The following is a 27,208-nucleotide window of genomic DNA, read 5'->3' on the forward strand; positions in this document are numbered from 1 at the left end:
GTCCCAGACACTGCGAAAAGTTGACACGCACAGTATAGTAGAGTATTTGGAAATCGTAATTATCATTGTAAGAATATTTCAAAATTAATTTTCTGTAGGCCCATTTAAAAATATATAGGCCTACTATAAAACCAGAAATCAGATGCATTTGAAATTCCTAAATGAACTAATTTTGTTATTCAAACACAGTCCCAAAAAAAGTAATTGCAAATGCAAATGTTTAAAAGAAAATCAAGTACTAGCTTTTGAGAATCTGCCAGTTTCAGCTTCTGCCAGTATGTTTCAAATTAATAGTATTTTTTTCGAAATATAACATACACTCATATAAGAATCACTGGTTTATGTTTTACCACTTGCAGCATTTTATTTTACATGGATCATACATTTTATTTAGATTGGATATTTTACATGGATTTTATTTTACATGCAGCAAGTTTGTAGAACTAAAAACTGCATGAGAACTAGCATTTTCAAGCCATTGGCTCTCTTATGAATTCATGTTTTTAGAACAGCGGGTTTTGAATGGACAAGATCTGTATTTAACATTACTTGAGACTTTCGTGTTTTCTTCAACAAATTACTCTTACCTCAACCATGATTGTTCGCCCCGATATTAATCTTAAGCGGTTTAATTTGTATTTGTTAGACAATTCATGTAGAATCATATAGAATTAAACTGTAGGGAAAGTAGCCTAGTACACAATTCATTACCACAGAAGGAATAGACAATGAGAAACATTTTAAAAAGAATAGCATTTTATTTAACATCAGAAAATGAAATAAAAAGGACAGATTCTTTGAATTGAGGTTTTGTTTTTAATGTTACACATTTCCCGTTTCTCACTGATACAATCACTGAGCATTTGCAGGCATGAATTTGACAAAAAGGAGTTTCTTGAACTAAACTGTATAAAAACAATGAAAAAAATGAGCAATAAAAAGAACAAGTTGAACACATAAAATATATCTGCAACAAAAATGCCTTTGAAGACATCAGTGGATAAAAATAAAGTGCAGAAATGCACTTTATTTGTAAAACAGAATCTCAAAGCTATGGACAAACAAAGAATTCAAAAAGTGGATACATGAATTAGAATTGACATTCATTCAGTAACCGCAGAATACATCAGGATATCCAGATGTATAACATGTATAGCACAAAACATTACTGAGAAACCTGTGATGTTATCAAACGGTCAAAGTATGAGAAAAAAAATTATAATTCACTTTCTGATTCATCTCAACCATAATAGTGTTTAAAAAAGGCAGATCAAAATACTGAAATGTTTTTGTAACTTGTATTTCAATGTTATTGCAAAAACTAATACTCATTTTAAATAACTGACAACTGAAAAAAGCTGTAAACTGTTGAAGTGCAATTACTACACCATTTGCCTTTAAACAACCATGATTCCACCAGTACAAAGCAAATGGAGATACTGCATCCCATTCCCAAATACAAAAACAGTTATAAGAATTTGTCCAGTTGAACACTGTAACACTGACAATGCTTAAAATATATTTCTTCTTTAAAGCTTATCAAGATACTCTCAAGTTGCACACATGTACCTTATTTTAAACACTCAAACACTCACATTCAATTTACCATTCAGGTTTTGAAGGAACATTCATGTAAAACTCAACAGGGTACCAGAACTGTCAAATAACTATTTAAAAAAAGTATCAAATAACTCCCTTTTCATAGCTAGGAAAACATTTTACCCAACAATAAAAACCAATTTCCAATCCTAACAATAAAACAATCTCTCATAAAGAATAAATAGTCTTACGGACTAAAACGCATATTTAAAAGTACTCTTCAATAGGCAATACAACAGGTGTTTCAACAATAATGACAGTCATCATTCCCATTATATGACAAGTGTCCAACATGCCAAGGAAAACGGTTTATTCCATTAATTTGTAACGGACAACTTCTTCACAGAAGTGAAGATTAACAGGCAAATATTTACTCTGGAACAATATATTCCAGTATGTCTGAAGCGCTTTCGTTTGAGACGATGTCCTGCCTGCACCTGCTGTAGCTTTTACAGTCAATATCTTCTTCACATCACAAAAACAAACAAGAAAATCCTCGGAGTGACTTCTGCCTACTTGCTCTTGCAAGAAATACCAAAACTTAGACACAGCTTTGCAGCATCCAACCATTGGTCATACAGCCACTTTCCCTTTGACCTCTAGTTTGTTTGTATTCTCACTCAGTTTGGTGGTCTGCTCTTCTGTGAAGGTAATGTAGGAATACACCAGACTGCCAGCAATACTGAAAAGACAAGTACATTTATCATTAGCGTCGCAATGAATTCATGTATCCAGTGTTTCCCCTACCATTGTTTTGGGGGGACGGCCCACCCTGAAGAATGACCCCTATATATAAATATAATTCGGACGCGTCAGCTCCATGTACCAGTATAGCCTACCTTTAGCAGTAAGAATGTCAAAGAGGAACGGAGAGGTTGACAATCCTAAAAAGGGTTGCATTGTTTTTACTTCTTACTGTTACTTACTTTTATTTATTTATTCTTTACATGTTACTCGTTTTCTTCATTAATAGCTACTTTAAGCTCCTGCGTTCAAGTCCTCCTGGCAACTGTGGGAAGTTCGTATTTACGAGGCGGGAAGTTGTGTTTACGACGGCAGTGCGTTCAAGTCATTTTCGTCGGAGTAAGATTCTTAAACTCTACTTATAGAAAAGAAGAACAAAGAATGTGTAGGGCCCTATATAATTTCCGCGATGCAGATAACGCGGACGGAATCGCGAAATCCAGTCAAAAAATTTGAATTTACTGTATAACGCGGAATTTCACGGAATTTGTTTTTGATGAATAAATAAAAAGCAGTTCAGTAGGCCTACACTTGAAATCAAATCGCGATGAAGACGTGTATGAATAATAAACCGCAAAAAAATATTTAAATACGAATCCTGCATGTTCAGTGTGAATGAATGGAGCAGACGACACGCCGTTTCATTTACCACACACACTCAAGCACGTGTGACGCTCGCGCTGTTTTTGCCAATATGAGGACAGGAATGCATGAACTTCATCTCCAGTCTCTAGATCCACTCTGAAAGTCACTTTGTGAGCATTTAACCGCTTCATTTGAGAAAAACTATCGTCATGTCATAAACACAAACTCAAAGGTCTTCAAGGCAACCCGGTTTAACTTGACAGAAATATATTACTGTTGTACAGTAATACGTCTCAATGTAATAATAATACTAACACAAAAAAAGTTGAGATGATAATTTATAAGGAATAATCACAATTTTTCTTCCATGTTTTACTTTAAACAGTAAAGCTCATTGTGCAACACGTTGTTTGACAAAAAGTTTGTTTAATTTCATGATTAAAATAAATTTAATTAATGTTTTATGTCTTCGTTTGATTATCAGAAAAAATGACTTCTTTTTTTTTCCAATGTTGTATAAGTTTAATAATTGTAAGTTTCATGATTTCAATTAATCAGACATGTTTTTTGATTACTACAAATTTCATTCAACCATTAAAATGGAGTACAAAAAAAATAATTAAAACGGAACTAAAAGGATTTTTGGAAGAAAATAAAACAGATTTCATAGGGCCCTAAATGTGCATCAGGTGTGTTTTGCTTTATGTTTTTAATTAATTTATGAAGCCACTTTAAACTTTGTTGTTACATATTGTTATATAATAATGCTATCATATTTTGTTTAGGCAATTAGCTAGAAAATCCTGACAATATCACTGCTAGTGCTAAATAACTATAAATATTGTGACCCTAACCCATCACGTATCCGTAACACACGGAGTGCGGCACTATTAGTTTCGGGGGTCAAGTCAAGTCAAGTCAAGTATATTTGTATAGCGCTTTTCACAATACAGATTGTATCAAAGCAGCTTCACAGTATTAAATTAAAATAATACAACAAGGTTTGTTTCTAGTGGAATTTATTGATAAAATCAAATTAGATATCCAGAATATCCCCAACTGAGCAAGCCAAAGGCAACAGTGGCAAGGAACCGAAAAACTCCATCAAGTGACCTAATAGTGTCCTAAAACTCCATCAGGTGACCCAATGGAGAAAAAAAACCTTGGGAGAACCCAGGCTCAGTCGGGGGCCAGTTCTCCTCTGGCGTTTATTAACTAGAGGCCGGATTGTAATTTGAACTGTAAGATTAAAAATATTATATGAATGCCTGGCTGAAGAGATGCGACTTTAATCTAGTTTTAAACTGGGAGAGCGAGTCTGAGCAACGAACAGTATCAGGAAGGCTATTCCAGAGTTTTGGAGCTAAATGTGAAAATGCTCTCCCTCCTTTGGTGGTTCTGGATATCCTAGGTATGACCAAAAGCCTTGAATTTAGTGATCTTAAAGAGCGCGATGGATTATAGGGCGATAGAAGATCCGTTAAATAGACTGGAGCTAAGCCGTTTAGGGCTTTATAAGTCAGTAGCAATACCTTGTAATTAATACGGAACTTTATAGGTAACCAATGCAGTGATGATAAAATCGGTGTTATATGATCATATTTTCTTGATCTAGTAAGAACTCTAGCGGCGGCATTTTGGACTAACTGTAGCTTGTTAATTGAGGATGCAGGACAACCGGCTAATAAAGCATTACAGTAATCTAGTCTCGAGGTCATGAATGCATGAACTAACTTTTCTGCATCAGAAACTGATAGCATATTACGTAGCTTAGCAATGTTTCTAAGGTGGAAAAAGGCGGTTTTTGTAACATATGAAATATGATTTTTGAAAGACAGGTTGCAATCGAGTATAACACCCAGGTCTTTTACTGTAGAGGATAAAGTAACAGGACATCCTACTATATTAAAGTTGTATTGCGAGAGGTTTTGTGGGCGGTTTTTTGAACCGATGATTAGTACCTCTGTTTTGTCTGGATTTAATAAAAGAAAATTACGCGTCATCCAATCTTTTATATCTTTAACACACTCTGTCAATTTGGATAATTTATCGTTTTCATCCGGCCGTGATGAAATATATATTTGAGTGTCATCAGCATAACAATGGAAACTAATTCCATGTTTCCTTATAATATTTCCAAGTGGCATCATATATACTGAGAATAATAGAGGGCCTAACACAGATCCCTGCGGCACTCCATAGTTTACTGGAGTTATGATCGATTTTTCTCCATTTAAATAGACAAAATGGTAGCGGTCAGATAAGTATGATCTAAACCAGCTTAATGCTTGTCCTTGAACACCAGTATAATTTTGTAGTCGATCTAAGAGTATTGTGTGATCTATAGTATCGAACGCAGCACTAAGATCAAGTAAAACTAGTATTGAGATACAGCCTTGGTCAGAAGCTAAAAGTAAATCATTTGTGATTTTAACGAGCGCAGTTTCAGTGCTATGGTGCGGCCTGAAACCAGACTGAAACTTCTCATAGATATCATTTTCTTGCAAGAAAGAACACAATTGAGCGGACACCACTTTTTCTAATATTTTAGACATAAATGGAAGATTTGAAATGGGTCTATAATTTGCTAGGTTATTATGATCTAATTGTGGTTTCTTAATGAGAGGTTTTATAACTGCCAGTTTAAATGTTCTTGGAACATGACCTAAAGATAAAGACGAGTTAATAATATTAAGGAGAGGCTCTTCCACTACAGGTAACACTTCTTTCAGTAGTTTAGTTGGTATCGGATCTAATAAACATGTTGTTGTTTTAGAGGAAGTGATAAGTTTATTTAACTCTATTTGTTCTATAGTTGTAAAGCACTGTAATTGTTCTTGCGGGGTGATAATTAAGGCTGAATTATAAGGCACAACTGAAGATTGAACGTTTACAATTGTGGTTCTGATGTTTTCTATTTTCTCAGTGAAGAACTTCATAAAATCATTACTACTAAACTGTAACGGGATATTTTGTTCGGGTGATGTCTGTTTATTTGTTAGTCTAGCCACGGTGTTAAATAAAAACCTTGGATTATTTTGGTTATTTTCTATTAGTTTGCGGAGGTGCTCAGCCCTGGCTGCTTTTAGGGCCTTTTTATAACGTGACATACTGTCTTTCCACGCGATTCTAAAGACCTCTAAATTAGTTTGTTTCCATTTACGCTCTAAAATACGGGTTTCTCTCTTTAGAACATGCGTAGTATTGTTGTACCACGGTGCTTTAATTTTCTCTCTGACCTTTTTTAATCTAATAGGTGCAACAACATCCAATGTTCTAGAGAGAATAGTGCTCATAGTGCTAGTTAGTTCTTCTAGTTCATCTGTTTGTTTGGGTTCAGGCAGCAGCTGAGACAGATCGGATAAGCAATTTGAGAAATTATCTATGGTGGATGGAAGGATTGTTCTGCCTGGTTGATAACGCGGCGCTGCATGACATATTACAGCAGTACGTAATATGCAAGTTACCATGTAATGGTCAGTGACTTCATCACTTTGCGGTATAATATCTATATCGGTTGGATCGGTTCCATGTGATATAATTAAATCGAGTGTGTGATTAAGACGATGAGTTGGTCCGGTGACGTTTTGCTTGACCCCAAATGAATTTAATAAATCTGTAAACGCAGCCCCTAACGCATCATTTGGATTATCTACGTGTATGTTAAAATCTCCAACAATTAATGCTTTATCGACATTGACTAATAGGTCTGAGAGAAAATCTGCAAACTCTTTTAGGAAATCAGCGTAAGGCCCAGGCGGTCTATATACGGTAGCCAAGGCTAGAGATAATAGGGATGTTTTTCTAACATCTAAGAGCGTAACATTTAGTACAAGTACTTCAAACGAAATAAACTTATAACCCGCTTTCTGAGTAACATTGAGAATATCTCTATAAATTGTCGCAACACCACCGCCACGACCAATCAGACGGGGCTCATGCTTATAGGAGTATCCAGGAGGAGCAGACTCATTTAGACCGAAATAATCATTTGGTTTAAGCCAGGTTTCAGTAAGGCAAAGTACATCGAAGCTATTATCTGTGACTATTTCATTTACAATAACTGCCTTAGGTGTGAGTGATCTAATGTTTAGAAGACCTAGCTTTAGAAATTGTTTTTGTTTACTAATAGCAACATTTTCTGTTTTAATAACAATTAGATTTTTCCTAGATCCTGCAGTAGATTTGTTATTTGATCTCACTAAACGAGGAATAGACACGGTTTCTATGCAATATTCTACACTAGTATTTATATCAGTTAAATTGGTGCAGCAGAGACTATGATTTGGACTTTTGGTTACTAGTCAAAAGGTATTTAACATTTTGGAGATGTTATCCGACAGAAGATCTGCTCCGAATCTGCTTGGGTGTAAGCCATCGGCACGGAAAAGCCTAGGACGCTCCCAAAACAGATTCCAATTATTTACAAAGAGCAGTTTCTGCTCATTGCACCATGACATTAACCATTCATTTAGCGCAAATAATCTGCTAAACTTTTCATGTCCTAGTCGGTACGTGGGAAGCGGTCCTGACACTATGATCGTTGTTTCAGGCGATGTGCTGCGTACCGTATCGATCAGATTCCTGAAGTCTTTCTTCAGAATCTCTGTCTGGCGCATCCTGATGTCGTTCACTCCCGCGTGGAGGACAACAGTTCCGACGCGCTCGTCACCGTTCAGAATCTCGGGAACGTGAGTAGCGATTTCAGAAACACGAGCACCAGGAAAGCAGTGACTGTGCACCTTACTTTTACCTAACGTTGCGCGTACGTGCCGAATGATGGAATCGCCGATGATCACAGCATCGCGTTCTGTTTCGCGAAGAGGGGAGAAGCGGTTCCCTTTCAAGGCGGTCACTTCGACATTACGTCACTGACGTATATGGGAACTCCCTTCCTCCTCATTTTCACTGAAATCTTATAGGCTAACGCCAGCTGGAGACAGCTGGCCAATTGACGCGAAACATGCAAATGCTGACCGGACCGCGGGCAGTATAAATAGCATGGGCGCGACAATAACGTCAGAATCTCTTTCTTCACGCTAGAAGTCTTATCTGAAGTCATCGTGGAAGTTGCAATAGAGGTTACTCACCATGTTTCCTCCCCGCATCCGATGGCTGCTAACTTACACGCCAGATATGTGCGGGTCCTATCGACTCGCTCTACCCTAACAAGGATCAACCGAGGCCGCACTCACGACGGCGGGCATGTGCCGGACAGTGCGCGCCCTCAGGGGAATAAACCCGGGCATCAACGGGGATGAGGCCCACTGCCGCCAGCAGGCCGCTGGTGGGCCCTCTCCCGCCCTAAAAGACGAGTTGACGCTGCCCGTCGCCACTCCGGTGACCGGTCCTTTCGCGGGCTCGCTAGAAGGACTCGACGCGAGAGGCTCTGTTGATAAGGATACTTAGCCCGGTATCTCAGCCAGGCTACTTCAAGAAAGACGCCGTCTTTCCACGGCGTCCTTTGGTAGTCGTGCGCAAGACGCGCGCGTCTAGAGAGACGAGGCAAAGGCCATGGCTCCGTGTCCAAAAATAAAAAAAGGGAAGTACGGATGTTATGAGTCTCTAGCTGCTAGCATAGAGGTCTCTAGCCGCCTCGCTCTGACAATGGAAAGTGCACAGCCGCAATCCGGTGAGTGTTTACCCCTAGTCAGTCTTGACTACGGAGTTGCGCAGTCGTTACCGCTTATGCTGTTGACGCTGGGCCTACGTAACATTACATTTTGATGTGCTTACAGCTTATGTTGTCAGGCTGCCCTGTATCCTTCAGTGCAACTGGCCATGCTGATTTAACTACGTATTCACAGTTGTTGTCGCTACGCCACTGACGCTATGTTTATGTACTCACTACACACTGATATGTGCTGTGATTGTGCCGTTTGTGCCCTGTATCCTTCAGTGCAACTGGCCATGCTGATTTAACTACGTATTCACAGTTGTTGTCGCTACGCCACTGACGCTGTGTTTATGTACTCACTACACACTGATATGTGCTGTGATTGTGCCGTTTGTGCCCTGTATCCTTCAGTGCAACTGGCCATGCTGATTTAACTACGTATCCACAGTTGTTGTCGCTACGCCACTGACGCTGTGTTTAAGTACTCACCGCACACTGATATGTGCTATGATTTGTGCCGTTATATATTGCCCTGTATCCTTCAGTGCAAATGGCTATTCTGATTACAACATATTCACAGTAGTTGTGCAACGCAGATGATGCTGTGTTTACGTACACACCGCACTCTGTTATGTGTTCATGATTTATGCCGCTATAAATTGCCCTGTATCCTTCAGTGCAACTGGCTATTCTGATTCATCTATGTATTCACAGTTGTTGTGCGATGCCACTGACGCTGTGTTTATGTACACTGATATGTGTGTGTTATGCTTATGCCACGATATTGCCCTGTACCCTTCAGTGCAACTGGCTATTTTGATTACTACGTAGTCACAGTTGTTGTGCGACTCAACTGACTCTGTGTTACGTACACACTACACACTGTTATGTGTTAGGATTTATGCCACTATATATTGCCCTGTATTTTTCAGCGCAAATGGCTATTCTGATTACTACACAGTACGTATTCGCAGTTGTTGCGCGATGCAACTGACTCTGTGTTACGTACACACTACACACTGTGTGTTTGGATTTATGCCACTATATATTGCCCTGTATTTTTCAGCGCAAATGGCTATTCTGACTACTACGTATTTACAGTTGTTGCGCGATGCAACTGACGCTGTGTTTATGTACACACTACACACTGATATGTGTAATGAATTTTGCCGTTGTATATTGCCCTGTATCCTTCAGTGCAATGGCTATTCTGATTACTACACAGTACGTATTCACAGTTGTTGCCTAATGCAACCGACGCTGTGTTTACGTACACACTACACACTATATGTGTTATGATTTTGCCGTTATATATTGCCCTGTATCCTTCAGTGCAATGGCTATTCTGATTACTACACAGTACGTATTCACAGTTGTTGCCTAATGCAACCGACGCTGTGTTTACGTACACACTACACACTATATGTGTTATGATTTTGCCGTTATATATTGCCCTGTATCCTTCAGTGCAATGGCTATTCTGATTACTACACAGTACATATTCGCAGTTGTTGCGCGATGCAACTGACTCTGTGTTACGTACACACGACACTACATACTGTGTGTTTGGATTTATGCCACTATATATTGCCCTGTATCCTTCAGTGCAATGGCTATTCTGATTACTTCACAGTACGTATTCACAGTTGTTGCGCGATGCAACTGACGCTGTGTTTATGTACACACTACACACTGATATGTGTTATGAATTTTGCCGTTGTATATTGCCCTGTATCCTTCAGTGCAATGGCTATTCTGATTACTACACAGTACGTATTCGCAGTTGTTGCCCGATGCAACCGACGCTGTGTTTACGTACACACTACACACTATATGTGTTATGATTTTGCCGTTATATATTGCCCTGTATCCTTCAGTGCAAATGGCTATTCTGATTACTACGTATTCACAGTTGTTATGCGATGCAACTGACGTTGTGTACACACTACGCACTGATATGTGTTACGATTACGCCGCTATATATTGCCCTGTTCCTTCAGTGCAACTGGCTACTCTGATTATTGTGTATTCACAGTTGTTGTGCGCTGCCACTGACGCTGTGTTATGTACATTGATACATATGTGTCTATGGTTTATGTCGTTATATATTGCCCTGTATCCTCAGTGCAACCGGCTATTCTGATTAACTACGTATTCACAGTCGATGTCGCTATGCTTCTGACGCTGTGTTTTTGTACACCTCAATGTAACTATGCTATCACGTTGCCCTGTATCCTTCAGTGCAACTAGCTATCCTATATAACTGTGCTTAGTCACAGTCGTCGCTACGGCGACTTGCGCTGCATCTGTGTACACACTGAAGCGTTATGCTGTTATGTTGCCCTCAACGTAACTGACCATTGTGTTTGAACTGCGCATATTCATGCAGTTTCGGTCGCTTCGACGACTAGCGCTGCATTATACACACAGATGTTTTAAATGTGCACACTGATGTGTTATGCTGTTATGTTTGTTGCCCTCTATCCTTCAGTGCAACGACCAGCTGTCCTATCTAACTGTGCATATTCACAGTTCTATCGCTACGGCGACTACACTGCACTTATGTACAAGGATGTGTTTTTGCTATTTTGTTGCCCTGTTCCTTCAGTGCAAAACTAGCTATCCTATCTACCGTGCATATTCACAGTTTCTGGATGTATGTATGTGCACGGATGTGTTATGCTGTAATGCTGCCCTGTTTCCTTCAGTGCAGCTAGCCATCCTGATCTAACTGTGCATCTCAGCTACGGTAATTTACGCTGCGTTATGTACATACATGGATGCGCTATTCTTACGCACTTGTGTTATGCTGTCATGTTGCCCTGTATCTTAGTGCGACTAGCTATCCCAGGCGAACTGTGCATATTCACAGTCTCTGTCGATACGGCGACCTGCGCTGCATTATTGCACATGGATGTGTTCTTGCTGCGGTGTTGCCCCCTATCCTTCAGTGCCTATACTGAGCTACTGCGTATAGTTGGCGCTACAGCGACCAATGCTGTTACGTACATGTGCTACGCTGTTATGTTGCCCCGTTTCCTTCAGTGCAACTGGCTATCCTGTACTAACTTGTATACTCACAGTTCTAGCTACGGCTACGACTGTGTTTGTGTACTTCTGAGGTGCTATGCTATTATCTAACTGCGTATATTCACAGTTGTTGTCGCTACGGCCACTGGCACTGTGTTTGTACATTCAGTTATGTGTTAATTTGCACTTCTGTACATCGGCTTTAGAACATTGGCTATGTTCTACAAGGGAATGTCAGTTTCCTCGTGACCCCCTTACTGGCCTATCATCCCCGGTTCACGGACCTGAGAGAGTTATGGGGCTCCCCCATGACTATCCCCCTCAGATGATTGGCACCCCAGCCCCAAGCAGTGGAACCTTCTTGTGTGTCCGCTGCTGGGTCCTTAGTCGAGCAAGACACTTCACACTAATAAGTGCTGAGAGATCTCCTTGAGAATGACCTTCCACCTGCTCTCGCCCCAGCGAAGCACTTGGAGACCTACGCTCATTCTACATGAATGATGTTGCATTGTCTCGGACATAGTGACTGCAGCGTCACTCTCAGTCCGATACCAAGCTGCGTTCCAGTCGCTTACACCGTTCAGAGCACAGATTGATCCCTGCCCGCCTTCTGCTGAGCCGTCAGCCTCACATGATGCTGATACTCAGAGTGCTGTTGGCCCTGTAAGGGCTTTGCGGATGTACGTGGACCACTAGGCAGCAGTCTGACTAGCTGTTTGTGTGCTTGGTGGATGGTACTAGGGACTGAGACTTTCTCACTGAATTCGACGCTTTTCAATCTGGCTTAATGCCCACGGGATTTAGGTATGCTGGCTGTCTTCTCAGAACACGTTCGCCAGGGTTTCAAGTTTTATGCACTGCCTATAGCGTCGTGGGTTGGTGAGTTTTATTAATGTACTCATGAACTGTTACCACCAGCTGTACAGTAGTCTGCATTATGCAGAGTTACCATTGCTGCTAACTCTGTGTTATGACTATAATGTATATAATGACTATACATAGCTGTTTCCGTATTACGCAGTAGTTTTCAATGTACTGTTAACTCTGTGTATGGCTATAAGGTTATGCAGCTGTCACCGCTATTGCCGTTGACACTGTGTTAACTCTTGTGCTTGAGTGCTTATGGTGTTTTGCTGCCCTCCAGTGCAGCCTTCGCTTCATTGCATTGGATATGCAACTTGGTAGGTCGGAACAGACGTTTCTTAGTCTAGTCTCGCCTATCAGTTCGAGTGCTCCTAGCGGCGCTGCTGGCTTAGAACTGTTGTCTCTCGTGGGAGTGTAGCTTGACCCCGTTCAGGGCTTATCTTCACTGCGCTCACGGCGGGATTCTATACAGTTCCCATATACGTCAGTGACGTAATGTCGAAGTGACCGCCTTGAAAGGGAACGTCTCCGGTTACTATCGTAACCTCGGTTCCCTGAGAGGCGGGAACGAGACATTACGTCAGCCGCCGTGCTCGCCGTTTGATCAGCTGTGCTAGCGTTCAGTCTTGATTCTGACGTTATTGTCGCGCCCATGCTATTTATACTGCCCGCGGTCCGGTCAGCATTTGCATGTTTCGCGTCAATTGGCCAGCTGTCTCCAGCTGGCGTTAGCCTATAAGATTTCAGTGAAAATGAGGAGGAAGGGAGTTCCCATATACGTCAGTGACGTAATGTCTCGTTCCCGCCTCTCAGGGAACCGAGGTTACGATAGTAACCGGAGACGTTTTGTGTGGATAACTCGAAAACCGGGAGGGTCGGAGAGAGTCTTGGTCTAGACCTGACTCGCGTCTTCCGCTGCGGAACCACCCAGGCTTCGTGGTGGCGTGTTGGAGCCGGAGTGAACGAGACCATGGCTGATCGCGACCTCGGCGCTCGGGACCTATGTTGAGAAATGCACGGAGTAGACGAAGTCGGAGTCAGCGGGTTAGTAACGTTAATCTCTGATTTGTGTGCATCGGCGCGTGATGTTTCAAGAGCTAACCGCCGGTCTATCAGCTCGGCTTGTCTCAATAAAAGGTCGTGGATCTGTTTCTCAACAGCTTCCAGCTCAGACTGCAGTGCGTGCAGCTCAAATGTGTCCTCACCTGCACCAAAAGGTAGACTACTTTCATCTGATATATTCGCCATTTTAACAGATGGACAGTAAGTTAGCAACGAAGCTACCAGTGATGCTATCAATATTAATACTAATTTATGACTGAAGTTTTAGATATAATCCGTCTTTTTAGTGGTACGGGTGTAGAGTAGACGCACGATAGGCGAAAAATGTTTGTAAGTGAGTGTTGAGAAGACGCGTTCAGCCGTGATCCACGGGAGTAACCTATAGGAGTATCCAGCGTTGGATCACTAATAGGCTTGAGACGCGTCTGCTCAACAGTCCGCGTTGTAACTATGAGGGTTGAGCAGTAGTGCTTCTCAGTGAGGTAAAGTAGAAAATGTTTGTTGTAAGTTTAAAGAATAAAATCAAGATTTATCAATCAAATCGATGGAGCTCCAAAGACAACAACGCGTTCAGACGCGACGCATGCGCAAGTGTCTGTGTGTGTCACTTCACTTCACTTCACTTCACTTCGTGAAGTGTCACTTCACTTCATACCTGATGTTCAGACCAATGAAGTTAGTCCATGAGAAAATGTAATCTCCACCAAACACCATTCCAATATATGTCACTAATATATTCTGCAGGGACAGAAAAGTCATTAATATAGCAAAAGCAGTGACTTGGTATGTTTAAGGAACATTCTTACCTTTAGGCAGCCGACAATGGTAGTAGTTAGCGCAGAGTTATACTGAGTGCAAAGTACGGTGGAGTACATTAAAATGAACCTACAAATGAAGAAATAGAAGATAGAATGAATGTTGCTGAATGATGAATTCTTAAAATCATGAATCTAAAGGTGCGGTTACATTGGCGAAATTTGGCTGGCAAAATAGGTCAGTTGTCAATATAAAGCACAGCTAACACTTTCAAACCAAGCAGCGTTTCTGCTGGTCAGTGCAATGAATTTGCATGACCAACTTGAACATGAGCTTTATGTGTGTGGGAAACTTTTTGCCTTCATAGGAAACCCCCGAACATGCAGATTCCCATTGAAATTACTGGATTTGACCTGCAAAAATTTGCCGAACAATGGTAAATGTGACCGCACCTTAATACTCAATGCGAAAAGTTAGTCAATCCATTAAAATATATAATCAGGGGCTTTAAGTACTTCTGCAGTCCATGAGAAAATGCATTGAATTAATAAAATAATCTTCCTCAGCACTTTATCAACTTAAACTTATATCTGTAAAGACAGCAACCTGCTGTTGCCCGCTGGTGTTTGCATTTCTATGATGGGGTTTCATTTTTTGGTGACATTTCAAATGTTGAATTTTGATGGCAATACAAAGAGTGAAAATTAAAATGACTGTTTTACTGACAATCAGTTTTTTAGTAAATCACACCAAATTTGTCAAACTGCATAAACAGGATTTACCCGGTATTTACCAAACCAAATACAACGTTTTATTTCAACTTACCCCATTATACAGGAGAGAATAAACTGACTCATAAAAAGCACATCTGACCAGCCTTCATAATCAAAAGCCTAAGGAGGGAAAAATACATTTAGGGATGCATGAAAAAAAATATGACACACTATAAAAACATAAACAGAGTAATTGCCTTAGTTAATCATTACATTTCACAGACACGTTTGTAAGGGAAATATGTAGGTCCAAGATCTTGCCTGGTAAAATGTCACACATACAACAAAGACTTTCCATATTAACCACATTTTTTCATTAAAAATGCAAAAAAATCTATTCAAATGGAGGGTTAAAAACAACAGGAATGTACTCAACCCATCTTAAAACAGGTGAAGAACTCACCTAAAAAGAATATTCCTAAAGAATAACTTCATAAGCTACTACATTCAATCTGATAGTTACACTGACTGGTATAATGGCGGCTTTGTGCACAGACACACTGCCTCCTGTCCTCTCTCCTTCCTGAAGCAGTGCCTGCCAAATAAACTGGGGCCTCCCTGTGAACAAACTGAGCTAAATAAAATGAGGTATTCATGGAGCAGGGCCCTGTCATCCTAACCTCCCAAACAACTGAGCCTTGTGCTCACACTGCTTATTCAACTAGCACACTTTTTGACTAAGAAATTGCAGTTATTTCTAAATGGGAAAAGCGTTCAGGCAGGAACAGACATGCTGAAATTTATCGCAGTCAGCTTGCTATGATTTCAAAAGAATTTATGACAAGTGTGCACAGTCATTCCAAACAACTAATGGTGTGTGTTCCCTGGCAATGTGAGCTCAGCTCACTGCAGCTGAGCAGATGGTGTGTTCGTGGTTGCCAGATCATCTACGGGTATGTATGAGGTCTTGTTGAGAGATGGGACTCTTAGAAAACTAACTAAGTTAAAACTAAGTCCTCGGGTTATTTAAGGTCTGGTGTGTAGAAACAGTATCTTATATATAACTGAGCATGACCAAACTACCTAGGTGTGCAACTAGTTCAAGAACAAGAAACATTTTAAATATATATATTTTCTTTTTATGGAAGGAACAGAATAGCTTATACATACAAAGACAAACAGCAAAAAAATATATATATAAAAGATAAATCAATGAAAATTAAAGCAATTAAAATGTAAATATTGTATTAAATTATAGCGCATCTCTTTAGCTAAGTGTAGACTAGTGATGTGAAAAATCCACGAGTCGGGGCAGGCCAAGTAATTAAAAAAAAAAAACATACCAATTATTTGTGGTTGGGTCACGGGAGGATGATATAGATCACTGATGTGTTGATTTAAAAAACGAGACACAGAACTCTCATTTCACGCGGTAAAACGCAACAAACGTGCGTCACTCTTTTACTTTCGTTTTCAACTACAACATAGGGGAAACCAATCAAGGACAAAATATGCCTAGATCACCTACAACTGGCCATTATATAAAACACAAAGGAATAAACCTACCTGAGATATTGCTTAATAACTTAACAGTTTAACAAAAAATGTACACAAGCTTAAAATAAATGGTTCTGTTAAAAGTGTTTTCCAACATAACGATGAAAATATTAAAGTGTTTAAAGCTTAATTTTTCGTTAGGCACTAATTTGCAGACTCATTAAGCTAAACAGTTGCAGGATCCACTTGTTTAAAGGGTTAAAGTTCACCCCAAAATGAAAATTCTGTCATTAATTACTCACCTTCAGCCAAACCCGTAATCCAATTGTTCATCTTCGGAATCAAATGAAGAATTTGTACAAATTTTTAAGCTTTCTGTCCCTCCATTGACAGTTCCCACAACTACCACTTTCAAGCCCCAGAAAGGTAGTTAAGATATAAAAGTAATCCATGTGACTCCAGTGGTTTAACCTCAATTTTATGAAGTGATGCGAATGCTTTGTTTGCGAAAACATTTATTTAACACTTTAACATCAGGGCTTGAAAGTGGTAGTTGTGTAGGCTGTTAATGGAGGGACAGAAAGCTCTCAGATTTCATTAAAAATATCTTCATTTGTGTTCTGAAGATGAACGAAAGTCTTTCGGATTGGAAAGACATTAGGGTGAGCAATTAATAACAGAATTTTCATTTTTGGGTGAACTAACTCTTTAAACAGCAATCGTTTAAAAACAACACAAAAGGAAGGAAATTAAAAATACCGTGTGGGAGCGTTTTAGTTAAGTAGTTACAATCAAAGTGATGGGTATGTGATATGAAATGGCTGCGAAGCGCTGTATAACAATAAACTAATAAAGCCTAGATCCAGCCTGTGCTTGGGCTGAATCTATTTATTTATTATGTGTGTGTGTTCATGAGACTTACCTTGTCAATATCTCCAGTGACATGTGCTAAAAGCAGAGTTGGAAATATCATAAATAAAGCATTGTAATAGAGCAGGCCATACTTCCCCAGCTCCTATAGAACAGAAATACAACAAGAAAAAAAACAGAGACAGAAATATCAGGTACAGTAATGCCATCCATGATTCCCTCTTCTCTCGCTCCCTCTACTCTAGCTGCCCTTTAACTAAAAGAGAATGGTATGTAAACAGCTGTAGAGGGCCACAGGTCTTTTTTCAGGAACTGAGCATAATCTCGGCTTCCTTGTTTAAGTTGTCAGAGCTCTAGATAAATCTTTCTATGTAGTCCACATTCTTCACTGAAAACTGTAACAGTCATAAAACTACTAGCTCTTCATCTGGAGGCCTCAAATAGAACACATATCAGTCCACATTCAGACCAAGTCAGTCAGTGGGGTAATGCAATAAACACCACTCAGATTGCCAAGCACTCTCTGTTTCAACAAATTCAACCATTGGCATATCTAATAAATAAATTGAAGTCTGCGCTTGAAACGGTTAGAACATGCATATGTGAACTACTTTTGCTCGGATTGGATGCAGCAAAAATACAGATGAGAAAGCACTCAACACAAAAACGATAACAAATAAAATAAATAAACAGTAGTTCTCGACAGATTTAAAATCCAAAATGGGTTGCAGGTCTGTTCTGATAGGATTGAAGTTAGGATAGCAAAAGAAATAGGCTTATTAACTCTTAAAAGGAGGACAAAATGCTTCCTAATTCCTGTCACATGGAGAACACCACATTAGGCAGATGCAGGCATGGAGAGGTTGTGAGACATATCCTCAAAAACCATGAACAAAACGATGCAAAGCAAAATAACATTTTGCAGTGAATTACTTCATGACATTCAGAACATAAATAGCAATTCAGAAAATGTAGGGTTAAAATCAAGATCATTCAGTTAATGCAATGTATGAGGAGAGTTGCTTAATTTTGTGCAAGCACGGGAAAGCAATATTTCTCAATTAACGGCTACAGAGAACAGCTGCTGCTTAAAGCCCGGGACACACCAAAGATCTAGCGCTGATGAAAGCCAACTGTGTTGTCGCCTCGCGTCGGGGGAAATAGCTGCACTTGAACACACCGAGAAAACTACTGCCGACTGTCAGCTAGAATGTGTGTTCTGCGCCTGTGTGTAAATGAGACAACCGTCTATTTCTGTAGATATATGGGAAACCGACGCTGCAGGCTGCAGATACACAAGCCATAAACAAAGCAGTGCGTGCTTACAGTTTTAAATATCAATTCTGCTAAACACTTTATTCCACTCCGCTCATGTTAATATTGAAATATTCGCCAAGGAACACTCAGGTAAGATGACGTAACTTTAGAACAGCCTTCTATCTGTACCATTTTTACTTTTTTGCTCGCTGTTTTGCTATTATTCTGCTATTATTATTAGACTCGTTCACTAAGCTGAACAGCCAATCAGAGTTCTCTCTCTCACCGACGGCCCGACACCGATTCGGTAGAAAAAAATCTGTACCATTTTGACTTCTTCGCTCGCTGTTTTGCTATTATTCTCGTGCACTGACTCGTTCACTAAGCTGAACAGCCAATCAGAGTTCTCTCTCTCACCGACGGCCCGACACCGATTCGGTAGAAAAAAATCTGTACCATTTTGACTTCTTCGCTCGCTGTTTTGCTATTATTCTCGTGCACTGACTCGTTCACTAAGCTGAACAGCCAATCAGAGTTCTCTCTCTCACCGACGGCCCGACACCGATTCGGTCTAAACAAATCCGACGAGGACCATTTCTGCAGACGGTGTGGAACCATACGGAACACACTGAGAAAACTTAGTCGGCCAACGCACACAAACTGCCCGACGACCGTCCGCCGGCTTGGTGTGTCCCGTTCTTAAGGGAGCACTCAAGGTCTTTGAGGAATCTTGATCATGAATGTGTTGCCTTTCTTACCTTAGAGTCAAGTTTCTGTTTCACAAAAGCTCCATTGGCAGCAGTTAAGACATCGTTCATTAAAATGAACATGTACCCTTGCAGGTCAAAAGCCAAGTCAGCACTGCACAAGAAATATAAAGGCACTTATCAAAGACTTGAACATAAGATATGTTATTAAATGTGCGCAGAAATGGTTGCAGTCTTCCCCTCATACTCAATGATAGTGATTTATAATTAACATCTGTGTTGTGACAGTATTTGCAAACCTTGACTTTACTCTGTACAGCAGTGAATAATTGGCATATTTTTCAAGCAACCAAGATAAGGCTGAATTGTAGGCCTACTGGTCAAAACAATGCGTCACTGTGGGAAGAATTTACCTTGCAGCTACAAAGGCCCCTAGAATCATAGTAAATACTGTCAGCTGAACTGGTCGAGAGAATTTCTTCCTGTAACAAGGGACATAATCAATGATAGTTTTATCATCATAATCAATTTTAATTAATTAGATGTAAGCTATCAGAAACATTTCAATAGCAAATAGAGAACTTTTGCTTACTTTAACAAGATACCCTCCGCCAGCATTGTAAAGAGAATAGAAAACCTCCTCAATACTGTAAACATTGGCAGACTGAAGGAAGGAAAAACAAATTGATTATATATATATCAATGTGTAACATAAAAAAAAAAAGGCAGACATGTATTTAATGGTACTGTATCATACTTAAGTCTTTTTGTTCCAAAGAGTCCTGTTATTTGATTTCCTACATATAGAAGAGGTAGCGGAAACGTCTGCAATTACAAGAAGCTAGATATTGAACAAGCAAGATGTGAAAAACACATTACAAAGCAGCACTGTCTTGCAGTCCCATGTAGGTATTTTTTCCCATGTCAACAAATAAGACTTGCACAGTTGTCCTAGAATACACATGTGTTCTTTGGGGGTGGGAAACACGTGACAACATACAGAAGTTTAACTACCACTCCTAACCTTTTTTGGTATGCTACCATCAAACTCAGGGAAGGTGATCACCCGGAGAGCCTTTCCCACCCGTAACACAACAACTGTTGCCAGCATCTGCAGAGGAAAGTCACACAACGTAAATGCCGCCCTGCTCTATTAATGTGCAAAGTCCAAAGTGACAAGTGAGAAAAACTTGTATCTGACAAAAAGGAAACTCACCTGCCCAATGCCAACACATATCGAAGAGGGGAACCTGTTTGGAAAGACTGCTTTTTAGCAAAGGCTGAAGGCATGGAGGTTTTGTTTTGTTTGTTTTTAAATGTAAAAGTAGCATTATTACTAACTTTTGATAGCTATTATAACAATGAACCATCACATGCAATGATTGTGAAATGTTATTCTCCGTCAATGACTCACTTTAGTCCATACTAAACAACATGTATTTAACAATTGCATGTTTATTCTAAAATGTACACCATTTATACACCTTCTTGCAGCTCAAGTTAAACAATGTATAATCAGCTTCTTAAACTGTTCTAGACAGGTAGGCTACTAGACAGGCTAGACTACTTTTACAAAAATTGTTAAACGTGTTTTCATCAAGTAGGCTAGATGTTCTTGGATCAACATCTTTGTTGATCCTGAACCAACATTCCAATCAACAAATTAAATCTGAGAGACAAGTTTACAGTTTATGTCAAATTTATGTCCTGGGTCAATTGCTACATCAGTCTTATATTTTCCCTCTGTTTTTAAGGATGAGTTATGGTTAAGTTCAGGGGTAGGGATAGTGTTTTCGATCAGGAATGTTGTTCTAGGATTAACAAAATATGCTGATCCAGGAATGTCTTTTAAGCAAAGTCAAATACTATTAATATTACAAAAAATACCGCTAAATAAGACTATGGAAATACATTTGATGCTATAGGTCTAACGGTATTAACTCGACATGTCCCTTTCGGCATCGTAATAACATTGCACTGTTTTGTTACGAGAAAAATACTCAGTTTCACACTGAATTTTCAAATAGGCGTTATTCCGTAAGAGAATGATACTGCTGCAAAAACGAAGTTGCCAACTATCCGAAATATTCTGCATAGACAGATAGTCAAGCACTTTGTAAAATACAGAGTATGTAACTCTAGTTAAAGTCCTCTTACCTGTAATTAGTCAGGACGCTCTTGTTCACTACAACTATAAGGAAAGAGCTGACTCCATAAAAAACCGCGGCTGAAAGTTTGAAGAGTACTGTTAACTTTTGGTCCGCCATCCCTGCCGCTTCATTCCCTAACTCACATTGCTTCATTCTGAACACAGCGCCTTTCTTCCTCCCCACGTTGACGAATCTGAATTTCCGCCATGTTTACAGTGATACGTATGCTGTGACGACATATCTAATTTACATTCGAAAGTACGGTGTTCTCTGTCGCCACCCTGCGGCAACTGACTGAAAGCTATTTACCCACAGAGTGATAGTATTGAACAGAACTGGCTATGTTCCACACAAGATGATCACGATGAACTGGAATTTTGGAGAGTTTGCTATGTGGGATAAGTTTTTCTTAAATTCTTGGACATATTTCTTATTCAGTAGCTCAACACAGTCCATTAAGATTGATTTTTTTGCATAAAGTAGCCTAAGCACAAAATGTTTCCAGACAACTTTATAAAATAACTGTCGTAAATTAACCTATAACCACACTAATATCAAACTAGTATCAACTTTTAGGAACACTGTATTTTAAATGACTTGGCAAATCCAGTAAAACAGATAATGCTGTTATTGAATGCAGAAATAACTGTCTGAAAATAGTTTTTGCACACAAAAGGCCTGATTAAAGTAAGAAAGGGTCGTGTGATACCCCAATAAATAAAAGATCCCAAGATTTTCACAAGTTTGTTGTCTTGGACTGAAATCTGTCATAAAGAAAACAATGTAGACAACTGAAAGAAAATGTGTAGTGAAACTGCAGTTGTGTTATACAACCATTGTCGTCAACCATTAATTGTGGAATGTAGGAATTGTACTTTGTTATAATGTTCTGCTTAGCGTACAGGGTCTTTTTAACATTTAGCCTATAGAGACAGTTTATTTTTATTTATTTTTAAATAAATGTATTCATATAAAATATAAACATTCATAAATAAGTTGTTCGTCCCTGGTTGTCTGTTTTTTTGTTTGTTTTTTTGTTTTTTTGTGGAGGTGACTGGTCCACAACTTTTGAAGGAGCAGACATGATCATGTAACACAGAGCAGATTTTAGAGTTTCTTAAGACATCTAAGTTCTACTTTTTAAATGTGTTCTGAATTGAAAAGATTTGATACTCACCACAGATTAAATGATGTATTGAAATATAAAACATATACTCAAATACAATATTGTATACAAACAGATTCAGTGTTTCATGTTTTGAATAAGTCAAAGTAAAATTAAGAGAAAAGTGGGTGCTAACCAAAGCTTCCAGCTGAGAAGTGGGCTGAAGGCTTCTCTGAGCTCTGTGGTTCAGGTGTGAAGTGCTTATCTGAGGGGCTTGATGGTTCTGGCCCCTCAGTTTAAAGGGATTGTTCACCCAAAAACGACAATTTTGTCATTATTTACTCTAATCATCCTCATGTTGTTCCAAACCTGTATGTTGAACACAAAAGAAGATATTTTAAAGAATGTTCGTACATGGAGCATGCAAGCACCTTTGGGACAGGCACAGGTGCTCTCTAACTTGCATGGGTGCCTCTTGTAGGGAGATGGCAGCACAGGTGCTCCCAATTCAAGGTCTTTAGCAGATGATGCCTCAGATGCTCAGGGATCCTGAGTTTTCCTCTTTGTTGGGACCCGGCAGGCGCAGGTGGTTACCGGCTGGATCCAGAAGGCAAGCATGGGTGCTCTGTGTGTCTTCCTCTGACTCCACTTACTCCGTTGTTGCCTCCACTGCTTAGTCTGCAGTGTTGCATCTGAGAATGCTGAGTCCCTCCACTCAGCCTTCTCAGAACTGGCAGAACTTCTCCTGCCTCAACTGTCCCCCTCCACTGCCACCACTTCTTCTTCTTCTTTTTCTGCCCTAAAAGTGTCTAGGTGGCGCTATCATAATTTTTGCTAATATCTCCACAACCATACTTAGAATCAAAATTATTTTTTCCTGTGATTTTTTTGAGTCAAGTTTTTTTTATAAACCTTTTAAACTCCTAGACCATTGTAGCCTATTGTAACATGTAACCTATAGAGACCCTGAAGACAAAAAAAATGTCAAAAGAATTTGGATTCATTAAATGGTTTAGACTCTACTGAGCCATGGCTATAAAATGAATTGGCTTATATCTTCTAAACGGTGTTTCTGAAAGATCTTCTAAAAGTGTTTCTGGTTGCTAATTTATGCAGCCTAACAATCCTTTAAGGGATTTTTTTTTTAGCAGCTGCGGACAAATTCTTTCGACACACACACACGCAATATTACGTAACACTCTGCGCTTATGTTTTAAAAAGATAATTTAACATATAAATAACAATTTTTAAATAGCCCACTTAAAGTGTTTATTACAAATAAATGACTAAATGCTAAAAATTAATACATTTTAATGAACAAACATATGCGTTGCATTTACAATTCTGTGAAACCCCCACTTCCCGCGGCCCTGCATAGTATGCCCCTTTCCAAAAGATTTAATATAAATATATGGTGTCCCGGCTGTCCCCAGAATGTGTCTGTGAAATTTCAGCTCAGAATACCCCCAGATAATTTATTATAGGCTAATAATATATATCTTGTCAAATTTGCCTCTTTTTGGATGTGTCCCTTTAAATGCAAATGAGCTGCTGCTCCCCTGCTGTTCTGTTCAGAAGACTATCCTTTACACGAGCTTCGGATACTCCGGCAATAACAAAACACTAATCTGACTCATCCAAAATCTCAGAAATAACCAGTAGCGGAGTGCAGTTGAGGAGAGACTCAGGAAGAGGTTGAAACCTTTAGACGGTCTAAAATGGTTAGTGGATCTATGTAGTTGTTGTGGAGTTACAGTGATATCATTGACTTGCATGTACTGTGTGTTGTACATTTAACTTTTACACAAGTTGACACAGGTCCCTGAGGTCTTAAGACAGCTGTGAATTATTTTTTTATTTTTATTTTTGGTCAAATAGTGTTATGTGCTTGTCTGTGCAGCCAACGACAGAACAGTTTGCATGCTTTGCTCAAACTTTTGCCATTGCATTAAACCAAATGGCGGCGCCGTGGGTGGAAACGTGCAGATTAAGGGGCGGGAATATTGTAATAAGATCCCATTCCTACGTCAGAAGGGAAGCGAAATCTGATCGGCTTATTTTTTGACATGCTTTCAGACAAAGGCTTACCAAAACAAAGTTACTGGGTTGTCACTTTTCACATTTTCTGGCTTGGTAGATGCACCGGGGACCCGATTATAGCACTTAAACACTGAAAAGGTCAGATTTTCAATTAGGGAATACATAGCCTATTGTAAGGTCATTATTAAATCTTACAATTTTTTAAACCTAACCTATGTTTGATAAATGTTGTTGCCAGCGTTCATGCAGCAGTTCATGCAGCAGTTTAAAATATCGATAAAATGTTTGGTGTCAGATTCCAAATGTGATTTTAATCACATCATATATAGTGTTATCAATTTGCAATTCCTTTTGAAAATTGTTTGGAATATCAATCCATAGTATGACCTCACAATTGAACAACTCTAAAACGTTTTTGCAAAGAAGAGTGCGGAAATATTATATGTATTATTATAAACATTATAAGTCAAGATGTTCAGCTAATAGACTTACATCCAAACAGACTGAGTGCTATGATAATAAAAGGGTGTAAAGTGTGTTTAAACTACTTGTTCAGGGGTGTGCACACTTATGCAGTTTGCGTGCAAATGTTCTGATATAATTTAGGTTGCAAATCATCTTAGATCATCTTAAAGTTGCAGTCCGTAGTTTTTCCTCTTTGTCGCCATCTCTGTTCGAAATCTGCTATTGCAGTTATTCGCGGAATTATCAACTTGGGTTGTGCCATAGACAGTAAAAGAAATGGACACAGCGACCCCATTGGATTCAACGGAGAAAAGTGAAGTCAATTAGAAGCTCTCACTTCCTGATGGCCGACCGTACTGCGCAGACTCAAACTGAGCTTGACGACGTAGATGTGATGTGAGCAACCTGTCTGTCTTCTAGTAGCTGTGCCAAGAGAAATCTGAATCATTCCCTTCCGAAACTTGCAGAGACGGAGAGTGTGAGTAGAAGGTGTCCATGAGCTAGGAGCAGGAGAAACTTTTGCTAAGTATTCTGATTAATTATTTTGTCATTTTGCCTCCACGTCCCCCCGATTGCCTGCAAGCTTCTCCTCCTGTCCATACAGTAATTTCTCTACTGTAATTTCTCTAGAGTCACGTGGTTATGACGCAATCGTTAGCCTATTTTTACAAAAACTGCTTCTACGGGGCCATAACGTAAGATACAAGGTAATGGAGCCTTTTATACATTTTCGTGTTTCTTTAGAAATAAATAATGGACAAATGGAGTCTTTAAACACCTCAGATGTAAAGTTATTCGCTGTCAAAGTGACACCAAAATGAATGGGAGTCAATGGAATGCTAACAGAAGGTGATGGTCTGCTAATCAATGGCGGCCCCCGGAGAAGCCTCAGTTTCTGACTGATGGATTACCCCCTTGGTTGTGCCTCGGCGCGGCACAGCGCAGATGAATTCATGTTTTGAGGCGAATGTGCGTCTGTCAGTCACTGCTGGATACTGGCATTCGCAATCACAGATTCTACTTTTTGGAAGTATGACTAACATAAGAATTTTCGCTTGTCATCTGAAAATGTCATCTGAAGCTGAACAAGTAAGTAACATCCACTAATGTTCTGACCAAGGGGAAAAAAGCATTGCAGTAAATCGCGCTGATTAAATCTAACGATCGCTTATGTTTTTCCTTCAAAACACGGAGTTCACCCCACCTTTCAAAAGCCCTTCCGCCTACTTGTTTTCACATGGGCCCGGTTGCAGTCTCTTTTTTTCTGTAGCCACTCCGAAGTCCGAAGTCTTTTAAAGACTTTTAAAGAGCTATGGGACATTGTTAAACACATGAAAATATCAACAACCCCACATGATCCCATTCCACCACAGATCATCAAGGATGCCTTTGATGTTGTTGGTCCCTCTATTCTAGTTATCCTTAATTCTAGCCTTGCCTCTGGCACTGTTCCCACATATCTTAAGCACGCGGTTGTCCAGTCCATGCTAAAGAAACATAATCTAGATGCAAAATGTCACAATAATTTCCGGCCCATATCCAAACTGCCATTTATTTCAAAAATCTTGGAGAAGGTGGTGTTAACGCAGCTGCTCTCATATCTCAATTCCACAGAGACCCTTGAGCCATTTCAGTCCGGGTTCAGAACTCGCCATAGCACAGAGACAGCCTTGACTCTTGCTCACCCTTGACTCAGGTAATAATGCCATCCTAGTCTTGTTGGATCTTAGTGCTGCATTTGACACTGTAGACCATGGTACACTACTAGAGCGTCTTGAACAGTGGGTTGGCATCAAGGGCACTGCTCTAAACTGGTTTCACTCTTATCTCCATCAAAGAACTTACTCAGTTAACATAGGCCAGTATTCTTCATCCCCTGCACCTGTGCTTCATGGTGTCCCCCAGGGATCCATTTTGGGTCCAGTACTCTTCTGCCTCTACATGCTCCCCCTAGGAAAAATTATTAGAAAATGTAATATCGCTTTCTATTTTTATGCAGATGATTCCCAACTGTACATCCCACTAAAATCAAGCAACTCAATGCAACCTCTTTTAGACTGCTTAAAAGAAATCAAAATCTGGATGTGTAATAATTTTCTTCAGTTGAACGAGAACAAAACTGAAGTTATCATCTTTGGCCCCTCAAG

General features: G+C 39.7%; 1 protein-coding gene across 1 annotated transcript; it reads right to left on the reverse strand.

Annotated features, from left to right (window-relative positions):
- Window positions 1-734: 734 nt before the first annotated feature.
- slc35d1a (solute carrier family 35 member D1a) lies at window positions 735-21,677 on the reverse strand. Its single transcript, XM_084425044.1, has 12 exons — window positions 21,459-21,677; window positions 20,518-20,551; window positions 20,326-20,412; window positions 20,059-20,126; window positions 19,894-19,965; window positions 19,715-19,783; window positions 19,353-19,455; window positions 17,390-17,482; window positions 15,083-15,150; window positions 14,308-14,386; window positions 14,157-14,239; window positions 735-2,281 (listed from the first exon to the last, which is right to left on the reverse strand). The coding sequence occupies exons 1-12, from the start codon at window positions 21,602-21,604 to the stop codon at window positions 2,173-2,175; spliced, it is 1,011 nt and encodes a 336-aa protein (XP_084281170.1). The 5' UTR covers window positions 21,605-21,677; the 3' UTR covers window positions 735-2,172.
- Window positions 21,678-27,208: the final 5,531 nt, after the last annotated feature.

The sequence above is a fragment of the Rutilus rutilus genome (genome assembly GCF_951802725.1).
Source record: "Rutilus rutilus genome assembly, chromosome: 12".
Lineage (NCBI taxonomy): Eukaryota > Metazoa > Chordata > Actinopteri > Cypriniformes > Leuciscidae > Rutilus > Rutilus rutilus.